Source organism: Seriola aureovittata, chromosome 2 (genome assembly GCF_021018895.1).
Source record: "Seriola aureovittata isolate HTS-2021-v1 ecotype China chromosome 2, ASM2101889v1, whole genome shotgun sequence".
NCBI lineage: Eukaryota > Metazoa > Chordata > Actinopteri > Carangiformes > Carangidae > Seriola > Seriola aureovittata.
Genome location: NC_079365.1, coordinates 16,038,275 through 16,061,129, shown reverse-complemented (window position 1 = coordinate 16,061,129; position 22,855 = coordinate 16,038,275). Strand labels below are relative to the sequence as shown.

The window sequence follows — 22,855 nt, the reverse complement described above, 5'->3', positions numbered from 1 at the left end:
GACTCAACAGGCGTTCATTTGACTGGATTAAATCATTTTTTATCCTTTAAGCACCAAACCAGTGCAACTATTACATAGTAGCAGCAGGTGAATGTAATCAAGCAGCACCCTGCATGTCAACAACAGTGATTTAAGCATTCAGACTGACGCTGGACATGTGGCACAGAGGCAGATGATTAGAGATGAATCACAGTGATCTGTAGAGGATTTGTGGATTCTCTTATCTATGGAGCTTAAGTGCGAGGACAAAGCCACTGAAATATGTCATGCTGCAGACCGGCGTGCCAGCGCTGCTGGAGGCAGAGGACGCACAAACGCACAGATATAAGAGGCTTATCGAAGTGAAGGACAGTCGCCACCAACACCTCGGGCAAAGGCTTGGAACATATTCACACATATAAAATTTAATTTTCTTTGCCTATAGATCTGCTGCACAGACGACATCAGCTCTTCACTGTGTCTGTTTAAATTGAAAAAATACAGTATACTAGGTTGGTCTTATTATACATTTATGGTATGCATGAAAACACATTAAATGCATGATACTCATTTTTTGTTACATGTAAAGCATTTAAATATATAATTTATACACACAGTATTTCTATACAAGAATACAGCTGCGCTTTATTGCAGTCTAATTCTCCGTCATTGGTGTCCCCTCACTTGACTACATTTGCTGAGCACTTGCACACACACGCACGCACGCACGCACACACACACACACACACACACACTTCTACACTTCTACACTTCGATTTCAAAGCAGTCCAAATGCTTGTGAGGATCGTTGTCAGCTCAATGTCCAGCGAGCCTCAGATCAATGGATGATCTGAGTCAATGATTCATCTATAAAGTAACTGCTGTAACCAAATACTGAAGGTGGAGATCACTGTTTTTGTTCCTTTGGGAGGTTTATGCGGAAGAAAAAAAAACCGTCTCAAAGGACATGACAGAACTTATTCCTGTGTTACTTCCAGAGCTGTGCTAACAGGTGGAGGGATCAGACCAGCAGCTGCAACTCGTCTCTCACTGGTCAGGAAGTTGAAGGTTGCACATGCATTCGGCTGAAAAACAGTCAGATGAAAATTAGGACAGCTGTGAAAGTCATCCTGTCTTTGTCTTTGTTAAAGTCCTTCATGCTGTCAGGATGAGCATTTACACTTTACTACACTGATAAAATGGGCCTGCTTTACCGTGTCTTGCACCTCCACAGCGATGCCTTTACTCTTGAGGAGAGCGAGGACCGAGGGGTTAATTCGTTCAAGACGTGCGCCTGTGCCCAGCACAAGAATCTCTGCATAAATAACAGGAAAATAAGTCACACGACATGCATGAGGAAATGTTTTTACATGTATGTACACCATATATGAACCTAGATGAGTGACAACATCAAGGAAAAACATGAATAACTATACACTGAGATGCTTCCATGGTTTGATGAAAATTATGTAAATCATGTTTTCACACCCTCCGAATCACCAGATCTCGACCCAGTTACACACATGGGGTATTTTAGACCGACGTGTTAGACAGCGTTCTCCACCACCGTCATCAAAACATCAAATGAGGGAATATCTTTTGGAAGAATGGTTTCAGATACTTGTAGACAATGCCAAGGGTCACTGAAGCTGTGCTCAACACCTCACTAAAACATTTTATATCATACACTCATCTGTATGTTTGTGTGCTTTTATTTATCCATCTTTTTTTCTTTTACCTATTCTTGGTTCAAGCATGTGGAAGAGTGAGACACTTTCCTCTGTGATGTCTTTATGACTGCCAACCTGCAGAGAGAGAGATTTAAAACCATTAAAAAAAACTAAATACAATGATGCAACAAACTATGGTTTGTGAAGGTAGTCTGGATATTTCTCTCACATTCCACTGCAGGATGGCAGGAGGCAGCACAGCGCAGGGTCCAAACACCTTATTGCCATCGATGTTGAATCCTCTGGGACTGTAGCTTTGGATCATGACCCCACTGCCGGGCTCCTTCTGCATGACGGACACTGTGGTACGCTGGTACATTTCATCATCACTGGGTCCCAATCTATGACCACGAGAAAGAAATGGGCTGGAATGAAAAGACAGGGAAACTCAGTTAGAACCGATAACATATTAAGTGCACTAGTCTGATCATTTTCCATTACTTACTGTCAGTATTATTATTACAAAAATAGCTAGTGGCCTAAAAACTGTAGACCTGAAACAGTCTGTGTGATTTTGTATTTAGTGCACAGGTTTTATCTTCCTCTCCATCACTTTAAATTTCACATAAACAGACTGCACTGCAGAACTCCTGCCATATGGCCCAGTTTAAAAGCCAGAAACTGAATGCCAACCTACTGACAGGGCTGACAGCCAAAAGCTTTAGGCCTGTTTCTGCAGAAAAGAGGCAGCCAAGAAACAAACATTTCTGCTTGTGTAAGGAGCGGTAGCAAGTTTCACCCCCCCTGTTCTTCTCACACCTTTTCTTCCTGACTATTACAAAACTCTGAGCAAGTTCAGCAATCCTTTGTTTCTGAGAAGTGGTGCACTGCATTTTCTGCTCAGCTGCTGCCTCACCAGGGCTCATGAGGTGACCTGGCCTGAACAAAGTGTGAATGTAATAAGTGACTCCAGCAGATGGAGCCAGAGATGCTGCCTGAAGGGGCAAACAGGATTAGGGCTTGTTCCAAATGGGAATGTTCGGAGTTATAATGGACGAAGCAGAAAACAAAACCTCTTCAACAGACGCTGGACCAAGCAATAACTGTTCTTCTCTTCCACAGTGTTTCTGTATTCACTGTTACCGAGCAACGTTTCAATCAAAACAAAACAAAACATCACCAACAAACATCACATTACATGTGCACATCTCAAAGTTTTAAGTATATATAGTTTGCAACAGGTGACCGACCTGAAAAGCCATTGGCTGTAGTCTAAGGAAACCACATGTGTCTTCAGAAAACAGCTGGCTAATCATCTATCACAGGTGTCAACATTTACAGTCAGACAGAACCCCAAAGAGAAAATAAGAAAAATTAATTTCTGAAGATGTCTGGGCTTCACTATCTTCTGACATCTGCTGGACCTTAGTCAGTTAATAAAAGGATGATAATGGAGTTATTAATTAATCGTGAAAATGATGGTTGCAGCTGAAGGGTATGGGTGCAGTTGAACAAACAGGGTATTATGGGTATCATTTAGTACAAATACGTCTTTATAAATCAATACTACCCGTTGAATGAAACAATTCGTGGGATAGTTGAGCATTTCATAGCAAAGACATGACTTTTAAAGCCCTCGTCTCCCGGGAGGACAGTCTGAGAGGAGGGAAGTCAAATTAAGGGACAGTTATTTAACCGACCCCTCTGAGGTTTGTTTTGGTTTTCGCTCTAAATGAATCACAAGCCCTGAACAAAACACCACCATACCTTGAGAAAGCGGGTACTGCCCTGGAGGAGAAGAGAAACCTCTCTGTTGCTCTCTGAAGCAGGAATCGTGTACACACGGCAGTGGACATGTTGACGGAGCGAGGCACCCGGTGACTGACAGGGGGGACAGAGTTCTGTGTGACACAAGCCGCTCGTTTCCGGTGTTGTATAACGCACAATCGAACAATTCTTAAAACTCAAGTCTAACTAAGCTTTTTATTCATTTATATTAGAGATTATCACATTTGTATTCTAATTGTCCTAACAGACATATGTGTCTCCGTTTGTTGTTGAACATAAAGCTCATATGTGACAACCAGCTGATGAAAACCGTTTATCCTCCACAGACTCTGATACTTATATAGTTCCTTACAATTCATAAACTGTTTGTGATACTATAATGGCTTATGTACAACTGATGAGTGTAATACTGAGTATATTGAAATATGCAATCAATGTCTCAGGGATTGTCGCTAAATCTATAATAGTTAGTTAGTGACAGTTATAATGCGTAAATGAAAGGTGCCTTTAAAAATCATATTTTGTAAGAAAGGCTCATGAAATACTTTATGAAACTATGTGACGCTGCACTTTACTCTGCCTTTGATTAAAATGCCTGGGGGGCGTGTTCAGGGCGTGACAGCGCCCCCCTGTGGTGTTTACTGGAAACAGTCACGGGTCAGATGATCGAGCTACATTGTAAATAGACAGCAGCTCTCCGCCGGGGCCATGCCTTCATAGCCTCTTTAAATCACCTCCGACAGAGCAGATCGCAGCACCCGGACACCCCTTATCCCCAGACACCGCCCTTCCAGCTGCTTCGGCTCATCTCGGCGTGTTGAAGTGTTGTTAAAAGTATGTACCGGTCGCTGTACGCCTTCCGATCCGCGGAGCCCAACTCGCTGCACTTCGCGGCCGGAGAGAGCTTCCTAATCCTGGAGAGGAGCAACAAACACTGGTGGCTGGGGTCCCGCTGCAGCTCGGGAGAAACCGGCTACATCCCCGCCTCATACATCGAAAAAATACAGGTAAACACCACTTTCTGACCTTCTCGCTTTTTGTCTCTTTGTGACCATGTCGCATCCTGAGGTGAAGAGAAATCTAGTGAGTGTTGTAAGGGGTTGAGGAGGGTTGATAGGATCGGCAGAGACAGATCCAGTGTAGCTGTGCAGTGCCGTGTGTGTGTGTGTGTGTGTGTTGCAGTGCAGGCCATGTTGAAGCTGACTGCTGGTTGTTGCACGTTTGCAGAAGAACCCATAAATTATTGGAGGGATTGCATTATGTAGAGTCATGGCCTTCTGCAGTGCAGCTGCTGACTGCGACAGAGGGGAATCACAGGAAAGGAGTCAGAGAAGGATGTGAGATGAGAGACAGGACGGAGAGACTGAGTCCAGGACAGAATAGCATATGAGATGGGACAGCTCCAAGGACTAGACCAGCAAAGCCACCAAAACAGAAAGCCATTGTTTCTGCTCAAATAAAAATCATCTCCTCCTATGACTCTGCATTTTATTATCAAGAATCACTCTTAACTAATCTTCTCATTGTTGAATAAGTAGCTACCTCCTCCCACATAGCTTTTGGTTTTCTCTCAGTCACACCCACATGAGCTCTAATGTGAGAGGACTCCCTTTTTCCAAGGATCCAGACTAAGACGGACTGAACTAGTCAGAGCATGTATTTGGTAAAATCATAGGCTCAGACACACTGGCAGGATAGGAATGCTCTCAACTGTTGGTAATGACATTGGCTGTGGAGGTTTAATGAGCCTGAATGCGAGGCCTCACTGAGCTCGTGTGACACTGGCTAAAAGGCTGTTTTTGTTAGATAACTGCCCCAGTTTGTTTCTGCCTGGAGTCGCATATGTCCCCAAGGCTGAATTTTTTGTTCTGTTATGTTTAAAGTTGAATAATTAGGCATGCTGCCTTGTTAATGAATATTTTATTTGGTCATCTCCTCCCACCATATTTTCTCTTTTTATCTGCCAGGCTCCAGAGCAGGATGAGGTGTTGCAGTCTATTGACAGAGCAATCGAAGGCATCCATAATGTGGCCTTAAAAAATGGAGGCAAATACAATCTGGAACAGCGAGATGTTCTGCAGTGAGTCAAATATGCACATGATAAATGTCAAATAGTAAGACATTGTCCTACCTACAGTATGTCCTGCATATGAGTCATTATTCTCCTCCGTCACAGAAAGTTGATCCATCACAGAAAGGAGACCCTTGCACGGCGGAGTTCCTCCTCCTCTGGTCATAAACAAGGCCTCCCATCTTCCAGCAGTGAAATCTCTCTCAGTCAAACTCCTCCTCCACCCAATGGCCTTAACCGAGACTATGGACGACAGGGAAGCATGCCATTATCAGGAAGCATGGACAATATGCAAGCAGAGCAGGGCTTTTACCAGGTAACACACTCATGGCCATATTAACCTGTTAATAAACATACTAAAGATCAGCCTCACAATTTAAATCCCACTTATTTCCCTCCTGAAAAAACACAAATGTGGGTTTACAAAATCGTAATTTCTATTTTTCCATTTTCAATCTTTCCATGTAAATCTTTGGTTTGGAAATCATGTCTGTTCATTCTTTAGCTCAGGTATTTTTATGTCTCAATTAGTTTGTGGTAATTTTGATAAAACATAAGTTTATGAGCCAAACCCTTGACTTAGCAGTTAAAATGTCGGCCCTGAGCTGCAACATGTTGTGTTCACATCTGCTCGAGGATCGAGGATATACAGCATGTCTCCTCAAAACAGACTGATAATAAAATTTGACTTTTTTTTAGGGAGTAATATAGAGCTGCAATTAATCAATTATTGAATTGGCATCTCCTTGAAAATGAATCAATTGTGTTAAGTTATTTTTCCATGCAAAAGTGACCAACATTACCCAGTTCCAGCTTCTCCAATGTGAGTATTTGCCACATTTGCCACTCTCTGTTTTATATCATTGTAAACTGAATATTTGGCTTTTGGGCTGTTGATTGGACAAAACAAGACATTTGAGTGCATCACCTGGGACTCTGGGAAAACAATAATTGATCATGAAAATAATCACTAGTTGCGGCTGGACACAGTTATCACGCTGGATTGGTCTAAATTGATATTGTTCTTCTGTGGTGTAGATTCAGTAACAAATGTGCAATGAGTCAAATCACCAAAAGTCAAGCGACAGAATAATGGAACTGAAGCTTTTGGGGCCCCTGGAGGTCTGGGCCCCTGTGGCAGTTGCCTGCTTTGCCCGGTTGTTAATCCAGCCTTGCCCGTGTCTCCTCCTGCAGGTGCCTCCTCAGCCTCGGCGTGCGGCTCCGATCACCCCTCCTCCCCCTGAGAAACAGAGAAACAGCCGGCGTCCAGGTCAGTGAACAGCAGCGGTAACATTACTTCCAAACAGACATTACAGCGGAGCGTTCTTGCTGCTGCTTTTAGCTGATGCTACCTGCTTCAGCTCTGTACTTTACAAACATACTCTATTCTTAGTCAGGTCATTCCTGTTCACTCTCTCCTCTCTGTAACTGGAGCTCTTTCACACACTCTCTCTCTCTCTCTCTCTCTCTCTCTCTCTCTCTCTCTCTCTCTCTCTCTTCCCCCCTGCCAGCAGAGCCGGAGGTCCCCTCCAGAGTCTCCTCTCTTCCTCCGTCCCCTGCTCCCTCCCTCTCAATCAGCACCACCTCTTTGGAGTCGGGCTCCTCCCACTCCCTGGTCTCCTCTGATGTCAGTTTCCCAAGTGTTTCCAGCACCCCCCCTCCTCCCGTGCCATCCCGTGTGAAGCCCTCTGCGCTGCCTCCAGACGCGCAGCCCTCTGACTCTTCTCCTCAGCCGGCTCCTGCAAAGAAAAGCCCGGCACCACAGCCTCCCAAGCCCACCCCCCCTTTACAGCCCGCTGAGGAGAACCAGCCTGAAAGTGAATGGCCCGTTGCCCCCCCGTCTGTCGCTGAAAGCCCTCCTGGCAGCCCCACTACATCTGAGCCAGTTCCAATGACTATTGGGGCTGAACTGATCGAGCTGGTGCGGAAGAACACGGGCTTGAGTTACGAGCTGTCGCGGGTCGCTGTTGGCGTGGTCGTTGGCCATCTGCAGACCGCTTTACCTCAAGCCTCCTCCGCCTTGGAGCAAGTTCTCGTGTCACTGGTGGAGAGCAAGGTCAGATTTGCTTTCATTACATCATGTGGATTCAGCCTCTTGGAGCCTCGCCAGCTTAGAGGAGAATACCGGTGTCGTTTTAAATTACAGCTCAGTCTGCATTTAGCTGACATTTTGAAAGGCGTAGGACAGTACCTTTCACTCATTTCCTGTTTTTAAATGCACACTTTACAGTGTGAAACCAAGCATGAAAGAGCTGCTGAATGTTTCCTGGCAGACATTTCCGTGTCTTCCTCTTGGTTTAAGGTGATTAATAGTCGGCAGCGTGTAATGTCATGCCAAGAGGCCATTGGTGAAAGTTTTTTGTCTCCGTCCCGGATTCTCATCCTCATCTAACTGCAAAGCCTGAAGGACTCTGTGATCCAGTGGAGGCCTCTTTTGCTTTTAGATATGAAACCCTCAACTTGGGCTTCACAAAATATTGATAAAGCAAAGACTTTTAAACAAAACCAAACTGAGGGTTGTACCAATGAATTACAGAGAATAGCCTGTTCTGAAGGAAGGAAAACAAGCGCTGATATCTCCAGCTGTGCTGTTCACACGCAGACAACACAATGTAGAGCAGAGAAGCATGCAACAGGATTGACACACACTTTAAAAACTCAGATATTATCCTGTTTAAAGCTGTTCTAATTAATACATTTCTATTTTCAATGGATGAAATTACAATTTGTAATGTGAAATGGGTCAAACACACAGACTAAATACCCGTATAAATGGATGCCTGCAGGTTTATAAAAGTATTCCCGGTGTTTTTACTAGTGAGATGTTAATGTAAATTCTCAGCTAAAGTTTACACACAGCTCAGTGTCTAAATTACACTAAAATCCACTTAATTCCATAATAAAAGGAATATTAATTGTACGTATAAAATATATTTTTACTTGATAAGTTAAGCAGGACCCTTGTATGTTAGAGGATAGATAGTCAAAGCTCCTCTGTAATGTTTCATGTCTCTGTAGGATTTGAGTGCAGCTCTGCCGCAGGGCCAGGTGTGTCATGATGAACAGCGGCTGGAGGTGATCTTCAGCGACCTTGCCCGTCACCGGGATGACTCGCAGCAGCGTAGCTGGGCGCTTCACGAAGACCACGCTCTAATCGCCTGTTACCTCGAGGAGCTGCTGAAGATACTGGTATGACGCAGGGAGCTGCCGACCTCTCTGTCCTGTAACTGTTCATGTTTCTAACCGTCTGCACGACACAGTGAAGTGTAAGAAAGTCTGTAACATCCCGACTAAATGTCACACATGTAAATATAAATTTTGGGTCTGTCAGTCATAACTAGGTAAAGATTTATTTATATTGCACTTTTCAAAACAGACAAGTTGTAAAGTGCCTCCGACATTAGTCAATATGGGTTAATGTGCACAGTAAATTCATTTATTTTAATTAGTTAATTTATTAATTTAAATGTGAGAAAATTGACCTACAAAAAGAACATTTTCAGTGAGAGGCCACTAATTCAACATATATTATAGGCTGGACAAGAGTCGCTCAGTTGTTTTATCCTCATTATTATATTATGAGAAGTTTTCCGTCGGGATGATGATGTGGCCACAGGACCCGTCCAGATGTCGTGTTGTAAATACCAGACATGTTTGATGGGATCAGAGCGGCTCAGACGACTCTGTAAATCCAACAGTGTGGTGAAAAACTGCATCTGTAAACCCTCCAGGCTGCCACATATTCTTTGTTGGCAGTTCGTCCCACCCAAACCTTAGATCAGGGTTGGGATGTTCAGACGAGTTGTTAATGGGCTCCATAATCCTCTGCTTTGTCCAGTCGAACAGATTATGAAGTTACATAGTTATGATGTTATTACATCATTGCTGTTACAACTAAAAGCTGTTGTTTTTTTTGTTTTTTTCCCTCAGACTGATGCAGATCCAGAGGTGTGTAAGAGGATGTGCAAGGCCAACCACTATGAGAATGTGCTCTCTCTGGTTTCATATTATCAGATGGTAAGACGTAATGATAATAATAATGATAATAATAATAATTTTAATGTTAGGTTAAGTAGAAAAAAGTTTATTCTTCTCATTAGTTTACCTAAGAACCTGTTCAACGATAATATGCAAGTCATAGTTGTTGTTCATGATATATTCTGTTTAATAAATGCTTCATAGCTCTGTGCAGTACTATGAGTTCACTAGTTTTTAGCCTCAGTGGTCTGAATGTGTAATTACTGAGTTGGTGTGGATGTTGGCGAGGTTCAGTGTACATTCGGTCAGTGTTGGCTCATTGTTGCCGTCGCGTGACCCCGCAGGAGCATCGAGTGTCTTTGCGGCTGCTGCTGCTCAAAGTGTTCGGGGCGATGTGCAGCCTGGATGCTGCCCTCATCTCCACGCTCCTCAACGCCATCCTCCCCATGGAGCTGGCCAGAGACCTACAGACAGACACGCAAGGTGCAAACATTTACGTTGTGCACTGCCTCCTCTTAACGTGACCAAATGAACACATTTTTTAATTTTTTGTTTTTTCTGTCTGTTTTTCTGTCCTCAGAGCACCAGAAGATGTGTTACACAGCTTTGGTACTCACTATGATCTTCTCAATGGGTGAACAGGTGCCATATCATCACTATGGTATGAAATAACATGTGTTCTATCCTCTATACTGAACCTCTGCATATAATCTTATGCACATAAAAACAGAGAATCATTAAAGAACAAAGCCAATTCTTCCAAAACAGTGAAAAACTATTTTGTTTTTAGCCTCATGACAATGCTTTTTTTTTTTTTTTTTTTTTTTTTTTAACCTCGTCTGACAAATTACAAAAGGTTTTCCAAAGCTTGACAAATCTGCTTGACGTGCATGCATTAAAAGGTGAATTAAAAGGACACTGTGTGCAGTAGTTAAGACGTAATCCTGCCCCTCCCTGCTTTCAGAACACTTGAACGCTGACTTTGTTCAGTTTCTGCTGGGTGTGGTGGAGGACGGGCTTCCCTCTGATCCCACAGAGCAGCTGCCTGACACCTTCCTCAACCTCCTGCTGGCCTTCAACCTGCACCACACGGGTGAGAACACCCTCAATAAGCTTTTCTGTCAGCAGACATTTTGAGCTGTCACAGCTGGAAAGTGTAGCTGATAGAGTTAATGATGGCTGGAATCCATTACTGTTTACCATCTCCAGGGTCCTGGTGTTGTTTTGTGCCCGGCTCTGCTGAGCTTTAAATGAGTTTACTATATATCTATAGTTTTACTTTAGATACTTATTTGTGCTGCATGTCTGTGTCTTGTCTGTGTCACCCAGCGCCCAGCAACAACGTGATCATGCAGGAGCTGAAGAAGAAAAATGTCAAGATCCTGTCAGAGAAAGTGCTGCTGCTTCTGAACAGAGGCGGTAAAAGACCATTGTTTGTCACATTTCCCGGTTTTCATATTCATGCTCGGAGCGCCCTCACCTTTATTCCTCACATCCTTATCACCTTTTGTCCTCTGCTCTCCAGACGATCCTGTGTGTATGTTCAAACACACCCCACCTGCACCGCACTCCGTTCTCAAGTTTCTGCAGGATGTCTTTGCCAGCAGAGAGACAGCCGACATATTTTACAGCACTGACATGATGGTGATGATAGACATCGCCGTCCGGCAAATATCTGACCTTTCACCTGGAGACAAGGTGAGACGCCGACACGCTGCACAGCCGCCGTTCTCAGGCTTTCGTGATGCTACTTCTGCTATATCAACAGCTCATTAACATGTCTGATTATAATCCCCTCTCTCTTTGCCTCACTGTGAAGCTGCGGATGGAGTACCTGTCCCTCATGCACTCCATAATGCGCTCGACGGATTACCTCGAGCACCAGCACCGCCTGCGTGACCTGCAGGGGGCGTTGCAGAGGATTCTCAGGGAGGAGGAAGATCCGGGAGAGGATGAGGGGAGCGCTACAGCGAAGCAGATGGATAAGCTAATTGTACAACAGATCTACAAGGAATTCCCAAAGATCTGTGAGAACCAGGACTAACCATATCATTATCATGCTCACGCACTGTAGTCTGCTCCCGTCTACTGCAGGGAGGTACGATAAAGCTTGAAAGAAGAAAGAACTGATGTTTGATGGGACGTCCTGTATTCTGTGCCAGCCTGTACTGAGAGAAGCAAATCAGTTTTGCCAATATTTTTCTTGGACTCATTGCCCAGGGCTACAGCATCCATGTGATGTTGATTTCAGAAATGTTTTTCACAGATTTTCCCCTTTATTTGAGTGGGAGGTTGTCTTTGGTGTGCACTTCAAGAAGGGAAAAAAAGAAATGAACAAATGGACAAAACAAACCTGTGAGGTTTAGCCATACTTGGAGATTAAAAGTAGCCAAAATCTATGCCGAGCTGTGGAGCCTCTCACAGTGAATTTTTAGCAATAATTACCTTAAAAATCATACATTTACTAAATGTACTCAGAGTATCTTGAAATTAAAGAAACAGCAACCGCGACTAAACCTTATTCTAACCAAAGTAACTTCAACCAAATTTATTTTAAAACAAATTGTGATGGAAAGGCAGATTTTGAAAGCCACGACAGGAACTGCTGTGAGAAGACTTTGACCCTTTATGTGCTTCCCTTAATAGTGGGACCAAACTACTGTGTGTTACTGAGAGCATTATTTTCTTTGTAGAGTACAGTGGTCCTAAAACTGACTTTTCCTCTTTCACTCACCTTCTCTTTTATCACATTCAAATTAAAATCCAGTCGAACAAGTGTACTATCATCGCGAGAAAAAGCACACTCTGACTCATGTGTTATCATTACTAAGCTTTTAGCTGAGTAACTTGCTGCTACATATCGAGTCTCTCCTGTGGCTCCGTCTGCAGTTTTCTCAGTCTGGTACGCTTGTCTCTTTACTGCTTTTCAGACACTTAAAGACGATCACTCTGTACTTACGTATGTGAAGCTCCTCAAGCGTCAGGGGTTTTGGATGTTTACAGATTAGTGTTGGACTGAGGGGTTTTTGTCTTTATGCTGCATTCACATTCAACCTAACTGTGCTGCAATAAGGCTTTTAACACCTCGCTGTAAAATACTGAGTCTTGACTGATGTGAGGAAAAAGTGTTCTGCAGTTATTATCTAAGATATTAAATTAGTCAGTGTTTTCCAGTTATAATCTCATGGTCCTACTGAAAATCAAGAGGAGGGAGAGGGCATACAGGGCATTTCTTTTATCTCCTCGTGGTCTTATACTTTAACAGCAACGTGTACTGTTCCCTGTTTCTTCCCCACAATGTAGTGATTGATGTTGTTCTCCCATCTTACACTTGAACTTATCTGTTTTTGTCCCTGGCATGGCTTCTTCCATCTCGAGAAGGTAGACACAATCCAGAAGTGATATCAGATTTTAGTTTGTGTCCAAGTACTCATTCATTACCTGTTTGTGTGTCTGTTTACAGTGTGTGTGAGAGAGAGATGAACGTCTCCTTTCCATGATTAACATTATCTGCAAAACTGCTACAACTGTGTTGTAATAAAACTAATAAAGCTATATTTTAACAGTGGAAGTGGTCAGACATTTATGTATCAAAAAACAAAGTAAAATGGGAATGTCCTCTTTCTTTGACTTTCAGCTTTTTTATACATAATGCATGTTTGTATATTTGTCTTCATGTAACCACTTGTAACCAATATTTTGTTGTATTAATGAAATGCTTGATATACACTTGTGTGTAAAACACAAAATACTAAATCACAAAAGAGTCATAAAACATAAACGATACATGACAATGAGCACCGATTGATAGGTGGAACATTTTAAGACATACACAAATAATAATGAGGATAATAATAATGATTAACTCTTTCTACAGGCACTCACTCTTGGAGGCTGCTGTATAAACAGATAGCTAGTGAATGACAACATACAAAAACACTGCTTTACACTTTGCTTTACATTAATAATCACTTAGAAATGTCCATATACCTGTTTATAGAAGAACATCATGTCTTCATGTTAGTAGCAGTGAGAGAGAAACAGGAAAGTTGGGGAGAGAGAGGGGATGACATGCTGCAAAGGGCTGCAGGTCGGATTAGAACCTGGGCCCAGATATTCAAATAATGCTAATAAGTGACAAATAGGAGGCTTTTCTTGTTTACATTTGTGTATCACACATATATAGTTATATTAAAAACTTTTTGTTTTTTAATCTTAGGATCTATTCTTTATATGCATGTAATAAAATGTTAAATATTAGTATATGTGACAATGCTACTGATGTTTTCCTCTTCTTTATCTAAATATAGTTGAACAGCGGAAAAAACAGATGAACAAAGATAAATAAACATATATTATTTGAACCAACCTCCATACACACATAAATACACACACGCAGACATTAATATTATGTGATTTGTTTATCTTTCTTTATACACAGTGATTGTTGCCAATCAAAGTGTTTCCACTCGGACACCAAACCGAGACGTACCAGAGTAGAGCGGTGTTGCAGTCAGACCGGTCCGGGTAGATAAGTGGGTCAAAGGTCCAACAGACAGGGGAGACAGCAGCGCACTGACACCTCTCACAGAAACACCGACCAGGTGAGCTGGTATTTCTCGCCTTGGTGTTTTTTATTTATCTTGTCGGCGTGTCTCGGTTTTCTCTCGGTGTCGGTTTCATTGTGTTTCTCTTCAGCAGAACGGAAAGTAAAAATGTCCCAACAACCGATCAGCCCGCTGAAGAACTTCTTCGCTGGAGGCTTTGGAGGGGTCTGCCTCGTCTTCGCCGGACATCCACTCGACACCATTAAAGTAATTTCTGTGTCTCACTTACACACTGCATTTCATTTAGGAAACGGGCAGCAGAGAAAGACATGTTCCTGGTTGTGGTCGGACTCAGACTGTGTGGATGTAACTTACTGCTGCAGTTAGTGTGTTCAGTTTTACTGCAGAGTGTCAGGGTGTCAGCTCAGGCTGCTGCAGCCCTTTCACCTACATAGGGTCTATTTAATGACTCAGCTCAGTGCTGCTGTTAAAGCCGAGATCTCACCTGAATGCAGCACAGCTGTCATCAGGCTGTCATCGCATTAGACCTACAGTATTTAGCTCTGTGCTCCTGAATAGATTCTCAGAGAGTAAAGTCTCATAAATCAGCCTATATATTTGTAAATATTATGGCATTGCGGATGCAGCGCTGTGCAAAGGTTTAAGGTGCTAAAAGTAAAGTGTGGATGTGTTAAATTATAATGCCACGAATTGTTATTTATTCATGAGTTAACTTGATACAGAAAAAACCTAAATCAAATAATTGTGTGAGGCCACACTTTGCCTTCAAAACAGCACCAGTTCTCCCAGGTGCACATTTTTCTTCAAGGTGCTTGGCTTTGACTTCGGCTGCGTCAGTGTCTTCTGTCTCTTCACGTAATCCCATGACGTTGAGATCAGGTGGTCAGACCAACTGTTGCAGGACTTCTTGTTCTTCTTGTTGCTGAAGTTGGTTCTTTATGACTTATGATTGTGGCACCGATCAGACATCTCCCTGATGGTACTGCGTTATGGATAAGAATCTGAGTTAGCTCTACGAGTAGTGAGAAATGAACGAGGACAGGCAGCAGGGTGTAAAAGTGCAGATGCACCCACTAACAAAAGTAACATCAGCATAACAAATAAGAAAGTAATGTTTCTGAAATTTCTCCAAATACCCTTTTCTTCCTTTAAATAAAACAAAATTATTGAAAATAAATTTAAAAAACACTGACATTATTTTACACTGCAAAAATGGGATGACTAACTTTGATTTCAGTTGGACTTTAAATGCCATGCTCTGTTCATTTTGTGGTCACAGTGATTTAAACCTGCATTAACTAATATTTCTTTTGGCCATGTAGGAGCAGAGACATAAGCTGTAAACACAACACTGACACATTATCATCTTAGTCACAGTTATTACGGCAAACAAGTTAGCAAACAGTTGCCTATTTACATATCCAACAGACACAGAGCAACATTAGCATTTATTTGAAGTTGTGTTTCTGGCCATGTTTCAAAGAAAAATCCAATGTTTACTTCCTAAATATTTGGACGAATTCTAACTCGACCAGAGGGTGACGGGTGAGGTGCAGGTCAGGGCAGTCAAGTTCTCACCCTTCAAACTGTGAAAACTATTTCTTGTGAGGTCCAAAACTCTTGCCACATCTATGCTGTATTCTTTATGTGTGACCATCTTCTTTTTCTCTCAGGTGCGTTTACAAACTCAGCCAAAGCCCAAACCTGGAGAGAGCCTCGTATATGCTGGAACCATTGACTGTTTCAAAAAGACCTTAGCCAAAGAGGTGAGGATGCGTGTTGCTTTAACCTCAAGGATGAACTGTTGACCAAAGTTTCTTCTCTCCCTCGTGCTGATGTTTCCTTGTCGTCGTCTTCTTCTCTTGCAGGGTGTGAAGGGGCTTTATAAAGGCATGGCAGCCCCGATCATTGGAGTCACACCCATGTTTGCCGTCTGTTTTTTTGGATTCGGACTAGGCAAGAAACTACAACAGAGAACTCCTGATGATATCCTTACGTAGGTGATTGCTCTGCCTGAGGCGGCTGTATTTTGTGGCAGACTCTTCCAAACACTCAGTGGGGGATAATTTGTACGTGAATCAGCCTCTTTCCCTCGTCTCCTGCAGGTATCCACAGCTGTTTGCTGCAGGGATGTTGTCTGGTGTGTTCACCACGGCCATCATGGCTCCTGGAGAACGAATCAAATGCCTCCTACAGGTCAGAGGATTTTTAATGTGTTTGTTCAGATAAACAGGATCTAATCAGTGACCCTTGTGCTACTGACAAAATACATTTCCTATGCCAAAATAGAGCTGGTATTTCATCGGGCACTTCCTTTGTTGCTTCAAATTCTGGAAATATTGTTATTTGTGAGAAAAGAGTGTGGAATTGTTTGTTTGTTTGTTTATTTTACAGATCCAGGCAGCATCTGGAGAGGTTAAGTATGCTGGACCCATGGACTGTGTCAAACAGCTGTACCGAGAGTCTGGGATCAGAGGAATCTACAAAGGCACCGCCCTGACTCTCATGAGAGGTGGTTCTTTACTCTGATAGATCCGGACTCTGAGCAAACATCACAACTTGTTTAAAGTGTGTGTGTGTGTGTGTGTGTGTGTGTGTGTATATATATATATATATATATATATATATATATATTATATATTTGCACGAAAACAGTGTAGGTTTTGTCCTAATATTAGCATAATTTATCATCCTTCAATGTACAGTGTAATTTATGTGTCACTATCATCCTACTTCAACTTGCTGCTGCTGTTTCTTTTTCCTTGATGCAGTTTGTCTTCATCATTTTGTCATAATTTCTCCCCTCGACATATTTCTTAACGTTCCAGTTACTCACACATGTTGCTACAGTGAAAACACACACAGTACATTTAGAGCTCTGCTACTTTTCTGCTGTCTGTAGGACTGCTAGTTGATGTGTGATCTAATATGATCTTCTTTTATAAATGTGAATGTGTGTAATTTGAATTAAGTTACATCTGAGCTTAGCCATGAGGTGTTGTCATTATTCTGTCTAGGTTGTTATCATAGTGTCTGTGTAAATGTGTCTGCTTCAACTTACAATAACCACTTGTATATAATGTGAGAAAAAGTACAGTATAACTGCGTAATAATTGTCAATTATCCATTCAATTATTTATCTAATAAATGTAAATATATATGTATATTATTGCGTTTGTGTTGGAATATTTTGCATCTGAATTGACTCCTTTTTGTTTTGTAACTCAGATGTTCCAGCGAGTGGGATGTACTTCATGTCCTATGAGTGGTTGAAGAAGCTCCTCACACCTGCAGGAAAAAGGTGTGTATTTGTTTTTCCCCTCAGTATTTACAACTGTCTGCTTTAAAAAGACCCGAGCAGTTGAGCCTGTTGTCTTTTCTCTGCAGCCCCAACGAGCTCAGTGTTCCCAGCGTGCTGTTTGCTGGAGGAATGGCTGGAATCTTTAACTGGGCGGTCGCAATTCCACCCGACGTTCTCAAGTCTCGTTTCCAGACAGGTTTGCTTTTAGATCCGATCAAATATTTATTTTGTTTCCTCTCACCAAGCTTGAAAAAACTCAGATCGTGCTTGAAATTTTTAGGTCTACTATTACAGAGGAGAGTTAATAGTTCAGTCTGCGTCCTGTCGACTAAACACAGTGTGATTTCATGCCATCGATGCAGTTGTTGGATTTTTTTTTTTCTTTATAGTTCCTGAGATTACATTACATAAGTTCAGTCAGAACTGGACTGGTTTTTACAGCTTTCTGTATTTTCAGTTTTTAAAATGATCTTAAATTCGATTCATTGTGGTAAGATGTGGTAATATGTGATGTAGGAGAGTGAAATCGTCTGTGAGAAGTTCAGTATTTAGTGTCTATGAAGATTCTCCATTATAGTCGTAGGCAATAGGATTTCCAGAGGAACTAAGTCACTGGAAACTGGAATTATTGGTGGGATTGATTTTTGTTAAAGATGCCTCTTGGATGAGTAATGAAATGTCTTCAAGAATAAAAAAAAAAAGTTCGACTTACTTTACTTACTTTGTACTTTTTCTTACACAGGCAGACTCTGACTGTTAAAATGTGTGTTTGGCTGACTCTTGTAATGTGTCTTTCCCTCAGCTCCTGAGGGAAAATATCCCAACGGTTTTCGGGATGTTTTGCGGGAGCTGATCAGAGAGGAGGGCGTGGGCTCGCTGTACAAAGGCTTTAATGCTGTCATGCTCAGAGCTTTCCCTGCAAACGCAGTGAGTACACTTCTCTTATTCTTCAGTTCTGTGACATTGTGAAGGGCTCATGTGAGCTGTAAGGTCCATTTAGACAGTGAGCATGAGGATGATGGGGAGAATATAGAGGATAAATAAAAGTAAAAATTGAAAACATATAGTAAGTAATTAAGTTAACATGTTAAAGTGTAAGACCAAGAGCAAAACCAAAGCATGAAACATTTGAACACACCAAAAGGCCACAATTTTTTTTTCCCTCTTTCAAACCAGAACAAATTGAGATTAATGTAGGAGGAATCAAAGAAGAGAAGTGACTGGAAATGCACCATGCAGCAAAGGTCACTGAACTCTGTTGCGACTGGCTGTTGCGATTACATGGAAAGCTTAAACCACCAGGACGCTCCTAAAGATGATATCAGTTAACACCAATAATCTGATAATATAAACTAAAAGCTAACCCCACTGCTGCAGGTGAAAGTTACATATGAAGCAGCTCAATGAAAAGGGATCATCAAAAAGAAACCTACAGAAAATACATAAATATAAAATATGGGCACTATAATAATGTATGTGGCTCTGTTGTGATGAAATAATACTTATTGTAAATTTTTTCACAGACAACAGAAAAAGTTATTTATTCCATCACTGTTACAAACAAACTGACTTTGTTTTCTTGACTCTTGTTTTCAGGCTTGTTTCTTAGGATTTGAGCTCGCAATGAAGTTCCTGAACTGGTTAGCACCAAACCTGTGATGAAGGCTCAGCGTCGCCTCATATGTGAATCCCAGGAAGACGGCTGTGTAACATAACAATGGAGAGATAAGCAGTGCGCACACACGCGGAATCAAACAATAAGAAGAGGTTTTAATAATTTTCCAATAATGTACTTGATTATCTTTGAAACTTTGTGTTCCTGTAGAGCACGCGCATCAGACCTGCTGAGGGTTCAGAGCTGTTGTGATGACTCTGTGCCAGTTCCAATACACAAACACCTACACACACACACACACACACACACACACACACACACACACAGACAGGCAGTCGAATGTTCTCACTCCTTCTTGTTTTACTTGTTTTTGATTTATTTTAAAATTCTGTTATTTTTTTTATATAAGAAAAGGAGTAAACTGAACATGTTGTGCCTTACCTTTTGTTACCTGCGTGCAAGTGTACATATCAGGGAAAAGGTGCACTGTGTCGTACCGTGTGCAGTCTCTCAGCAATACACGCCTTTCAGACTGTCCATTGCATCCTGCACGGTCACACACCACTCAGTGACCACTGATACTAACTTCACTTTCTGTTTGTTTAATGTGAAATTATGAGAGTAGTCATCATGAGATTCAGTGAACTGTATTTGAATGTTGACATGTAAAGAAATAAAGAGCAGAATCCATATTTAGAAATGAGATGGTGTCGCACATTTTTGTAAATTCTCTCCGTAGTTGCGTTTACTAAAAAACAATATACAAAAAATCTCTTAGCCATAAAACAAAGAAGCCTTGACTGTCTCTGTCTATTAAAACAACAAAGTAGAGGATAATAATAAAATTGAGTAATAATAGATTATACAAAAGCAAATAAGTACAACGAATTTAAAAGTGAAAATACATGATACAATAAAATATACACAGAACGAGGAACCACTTATTCTTTCCATAATAAATATTTTGTAAATAATATCAGTTCAGTCCTCAACTGAAGGTATTTCTGCCTAATGGCCTTTTTACCTGCAGCGTTTACTGCAGCGTTTACAGTGGGAAGTATTCATACCCCTTCAACTTTTCCACATTTTGTCACGTTACAACCACAAACGTAAATGTGATTTATTGGGATTTTATGTGATAGACCAACACAAAGTGGTGCATAATTGTGAAGTGGAAGGAAAATGATAGATGATTTTCAAATTTTTTTACAAATAGAAAACTGAAAAGTGTGGCGTGCAAAAGTATTCACCCCCCCTTTACTCTGATACCCCCTAAATAAAATCCATTGCAACCAATTGCCTTCAGAAGTCCCCTAATTAGTTAATCAAGTCCACCTGTGTGTAATCTAATCTCAGTATAAATACAGCTGTTCTGTGAAGGCCTCAGAGGTTTGTTGGAGAACATTAGTGAACAAACAGCATCATGAAGCCCAAGGAACAAACCAGACAGGTCAGGGATAAAGTTGTGGAGAAGTTTAAAGCAGGGTTAGGTTATAAAAAAATATTCCAAGCTTTGAACATCTCACAGAGCAATGTTCAATCCATCATCCGAAAAATGGAAAGAGTATGGCACAACTGCAAACCTGCCAAGACATGGCCGTCCACCTAAACTGACAGGCCGGGCAAGGAGAGCATTGATCAGAGAAGCAGCCAAGAGGCCCACAGTAACTCTGGAGGAGCTGCAGAGATCCACAGCTCAGGTGGGAGAATCTGTCCACAGGACATCTATTAGTCGTGCACCTCAACAAATCAGGCCTTTATGGAAGAGTGGCAAGAAGAAAGCCATTGTTGAAACAAAGCCATAAGAAGTCCTGTTTGCAGTTTACAACAAGCCATGTGGGGGACACAGCAAACATGTGGAGGAAGGTGCTCTGGTCAGATGAGACCAAAATTTAAGTTTTTGGCCTAAATGCAAAACGCTATGTGTGGCGGAAAACTAACACTGCACATCACCCTGAACACACCATCCCCACCGTGAAACATGGTGGTGGCAGCATCGTGCTGTGGGGATGCTTTTCTTCAGCAGGGACAGGGAAGCTGGTCAGAGTTGATGGGAAGATGGATGGAGCCAAATACAGGGCAATCTTGGAAGAAACCCTGTTAGAGTCTGCAAAAGACTTGAGATCCGGGGCAGAGGTTCACCTTCCAGCGGGACAACGACCCTAAACATACAGCCAGAGCTACAGTGGAATGGTTTAGATCAAAGCATATTCATGTGTTAGACTGGCCCAGTCAAAGTCCAGACGTAAATCCAACTGACGATCTCTGGCAAGACTTGAAAATTGCTGTTCACAGACACTCTCCATCCAATCTGACTGAGCTTGAGCTATTTTGCAAAGAAGAATGGGCAAAAATTTCAGTCTCTAGATTTGCCAAACTGGTAGAAACATACCCCAAAAGACTTGCAGCTGTAATTGCAGCGAAAGGTTGTTCTACAAAGTATTGACTCAGGTGGGCTGAATACTTTTGCACGCCACATTTTTCAGTTTTTTATTTGTAAAAAAAAAAAAAAAAAATTGAAAATCATGTATCATTTTCCTTCCACTTCACAATTATGTGCCACTTTGTGTTAGTCTATCACATAAAATCCCAATGAAATACATTTTTGTTTGTGGTTGTAAAATGTGGAAAAGTTCAAGGGGTATGAATACTTTTGCAAGCCACTGTAATATCTGAAATTTAACATTTTCCCCAAATTAAACAGGATTTCTATCTAGGGTGCGTTTTATAAAACTTTATGAACATCTGTCCAAGTTCAAATAAATGATAATGATTTGTTTGGGATGTCCCAAAGCAGCTGAAGGATTAATATAGTGCGTCTTTGAACAGGTGTAATTTCCTGTTGAAACCCGCATTTAAGTCACGTTCCCTTTCCTATGTCAGATCAGACGGATGAGTTTCTTTTTGTTTCTTTTAGACTCCTATGCAGTTTAAGAGTTTGAATTTAACAATGTACAGCTCCATACAAAAGAAATCTTGTGTACTTTTTGATGTGATGGTTCCTGTTTTTGCAGATGTCAACACCAGCCTGACATCCAGTACAAATGATTAACAGTCCTGTCTCTCTCTCTGTGTTGTGTCTTTGCCAAATCAAGTTCTGATGTGTAATCCATCGGACAGCCTTTAATTACAACTGTGAAAAGTCCGGGTCAATACTTTCCGACAGGCTGCGCTAAATAAAGAAATCAATACGCTGCTGAATGACAGTGGGGGAGGAGTGGGTTTGCTCCTGTGATGATGGTCCGGACAGAAGATTGTTTACCAAATCTGCCGGACGTTTAGTGCTGCTGATGCTGAGATTTGATATTCCTGGTATTAATAACTGAGCTCAGTGGAAATGCAGGCCCTCTAGAGGTTATTGGCTCATTGTTAACGATCAAAATTCAACCTCTGACCTCTGAAGCTGAATGATGAGTAATGTCGAGATACCAGCTGGTTTAAAAGAGCTCTTGCAGGGATACACTGTGGAGGTGCTTCGCCGCAGGCCGCCAAACTTGGTTGAATTTGCAGTGCAGCATTTCACACAAGTTCTGGAAAACCAAAGGAATGACCAACGAGCCAAGAAACGCAGCGACAAACCAGCAAGAAAAGGTGTCACCTTTGAAATAAACAAGTCCACAAAGGATGATGACGAGGAGGAGGAGGAGGAGGAGGAGGAGGATACCATTAGTGAGTATTACTACATTATTGTGTTTGTTTTCTGCTCCAGATGAAAAATTTAACTTTAAGAAATGTCATCTTGTAAATGTTTCAAACCACAAAGCTTCATACTGTCGGAAATGGAGAAATTGTCTGCAGGCTGAGATTTGCAAGTTCACAAAAATTTTGTTTTGATGCAAAGTTTCAAATTACAAGGTCGTAGTCGAGCCGACATCCATGTGAGCA

General features: G+C 41.7%; 3 protein-coding genes across 6 annotated transcripts in view; 2 read left to right on the top strand and 1 right to left on the bottom strand.

Annotated features, from left to right (window-relative positions):
• Nucleotides 1-496: 496 nt before the first annotated feature.
• Nucleotides 497-3,572, bottom strand: ndufaf3 (NADH:ubiquinone oxidoreductase complex assembly factor). The gene is made up of 5 exons (XM_056390300.1): nt 3,417-3,572; nt 1,879-2,074; nt 1,718-1,784; nt 1,194-1,294; nt 497-1,064 (listed from the first exon to the last, which is right to left on the bottom strand). The coding sequence occupies exons 1-5, from the start codon at nt 3,503-3,505 to the stop codon at nt 957-959; spliced, it is 561 nt and encodes a 186-aa protein (XP_056246275.1). The 5' UTR covers nt 3,506-3,572; the 3' UTR covers nt 497-956.
• A 510-nt stretch (nt 3,573-4,082) lies between these two features.
• Nucleotides 4,083-13,057, top strand: LOC130177839 (NCK-interacting protein with SH3 domain-like). 2 transcript variants are annotated; one of them, XM_056389828.1, is made up of 13 exons: nt 4,083-4,444; nt 5,405-5,517; nt 5,614-5,824; nt 6,703-6,778; nt 7,023-7,564; nt 8,527-8,697; nt 9,439-9,525; nt 9,831-9,969; nt 10,067-10,147; nt 10,451-10,579; nt 10,816-10,905; nt 11,012-11,184; nt 11,306-13,057. In XM_056389828.1, the coding sequence occupies exons 1-13, from the start codon at nt 4,274-4,276 to the stop codon at nt 11,528-11,530; spliced, it is 2,208 nt and encodes a 735-aa protein (XP_056245803.1). In that variant the 5' UTR covers nt 4,083-4,273; the 3' UTR covers nt 11,531-13,057. The 2 variants fall into 2 exon arrangements, with proteins under 2 accessions (XP_056245803.1, XP_056245794.1); XM_056389819.1 differs by having other exon boundaries at nt 7,020-7,564.
• A 937-nt stretch (nt 13,058-13,994) lies between these two features.
• Nucleotides 13,995-22,855, top strand: part of LOC130177947 (mitochondrial carnitine/acylcarnitine carrier protein-like) — a 14,667-nt gene continuing 5,806 nt past the window's right edge. The window contains exons 1-10 of one of the 3 annotated variants that reach the window (XM_056389990.1): nt 13,995-14,090; nt 14,188-14,300; nt 15,728-15,820; nt 15,923-16,050; nt 16,160-16,250; nt 16,449-16,566; nt 17,283-17,355; nt 17,442-17,551; nt 18,158-18,282; nt 18,952-19,673. In XM_056389990.1, coding sequence (XP_056245965.1) covers nt 14,202-14,300; nt 15,728-15,820; nt 15,923-16,050; nt 16,160-16,250; nt 16,449-16,566; nt 17,283-17,355; nt 17,442-17,551; nt 18,158-18,282; nt 18,952-19,014 — 900 coding nt within the window. In that variant the 5' untranslated portion in view covers nt 13,995-14,090; nt 14,188-14,201 and the 3' untranslated portion in view covers nt 19,015-19,673. Of the gene's footprint in view, nt 14,091-14,187; nt 14,301-15,727; nt 15,821-15,922; nt 16,051-16,159; nt 16,251-16,448; nt 16,567-17,282; nt 17,356-17,441; nt 17,552-18,157; nt 18,283-18,951; nt 19,674-22,380; nt 22,640-22,855 lie in introns of those variants that run through there. The other 2 variants (XM_056389973.1, XM_056389981.1) reach the window with 2 other exon arrangements.

Excerpts from the sequence above, each read along its gene's own strand:
- ndufaf3 (XM_056390300.1), bottom strand. The coding sequence starts at position 3,505 with ATGTCCACTGCCGTGTGTACACGATTCCTGCTTCAGAGAGCAACAGAG. Across the intron at positions 2,075-3,416 it reads GCAGTACCCGCTTTCTCAAG|CCCATTTCTTTCTCGTGGTC; the intron begins GTATGGTGGTGT and ends TTTTCATTCCAG. Across the intron at positions 1,295-1,717 it reads CATGCTTGAACCAAGAATAG|AGATTCTTGTGCTGGGCACA; the intron begins GTAAAAGAAAAA and ends TTATTTATGCAG.
- LOC130177839 (XM_056389819.1), top strand. The coding sequence starts at position 4,274 with ATGTACCGGTCGCTGTACGCCTTCCGATCCGCGGAGCCCAACTCGCTG. Across the intron at positions 10,148-10,450 it reads GGTGCCATATCATCACTATG|AACACTTGAACGCTGACTTT; the intron begins GTATGAAATAAC and ends CCCTGCTTTCAG. Across the intron at positions 11,185-11,305 it reads ACCTTTCACCTGGAGACAAG|CTGCGGATGGAGTACCTGTC; the intron begins GTGAGACGCCGA and ends CTCACTGTGAAG.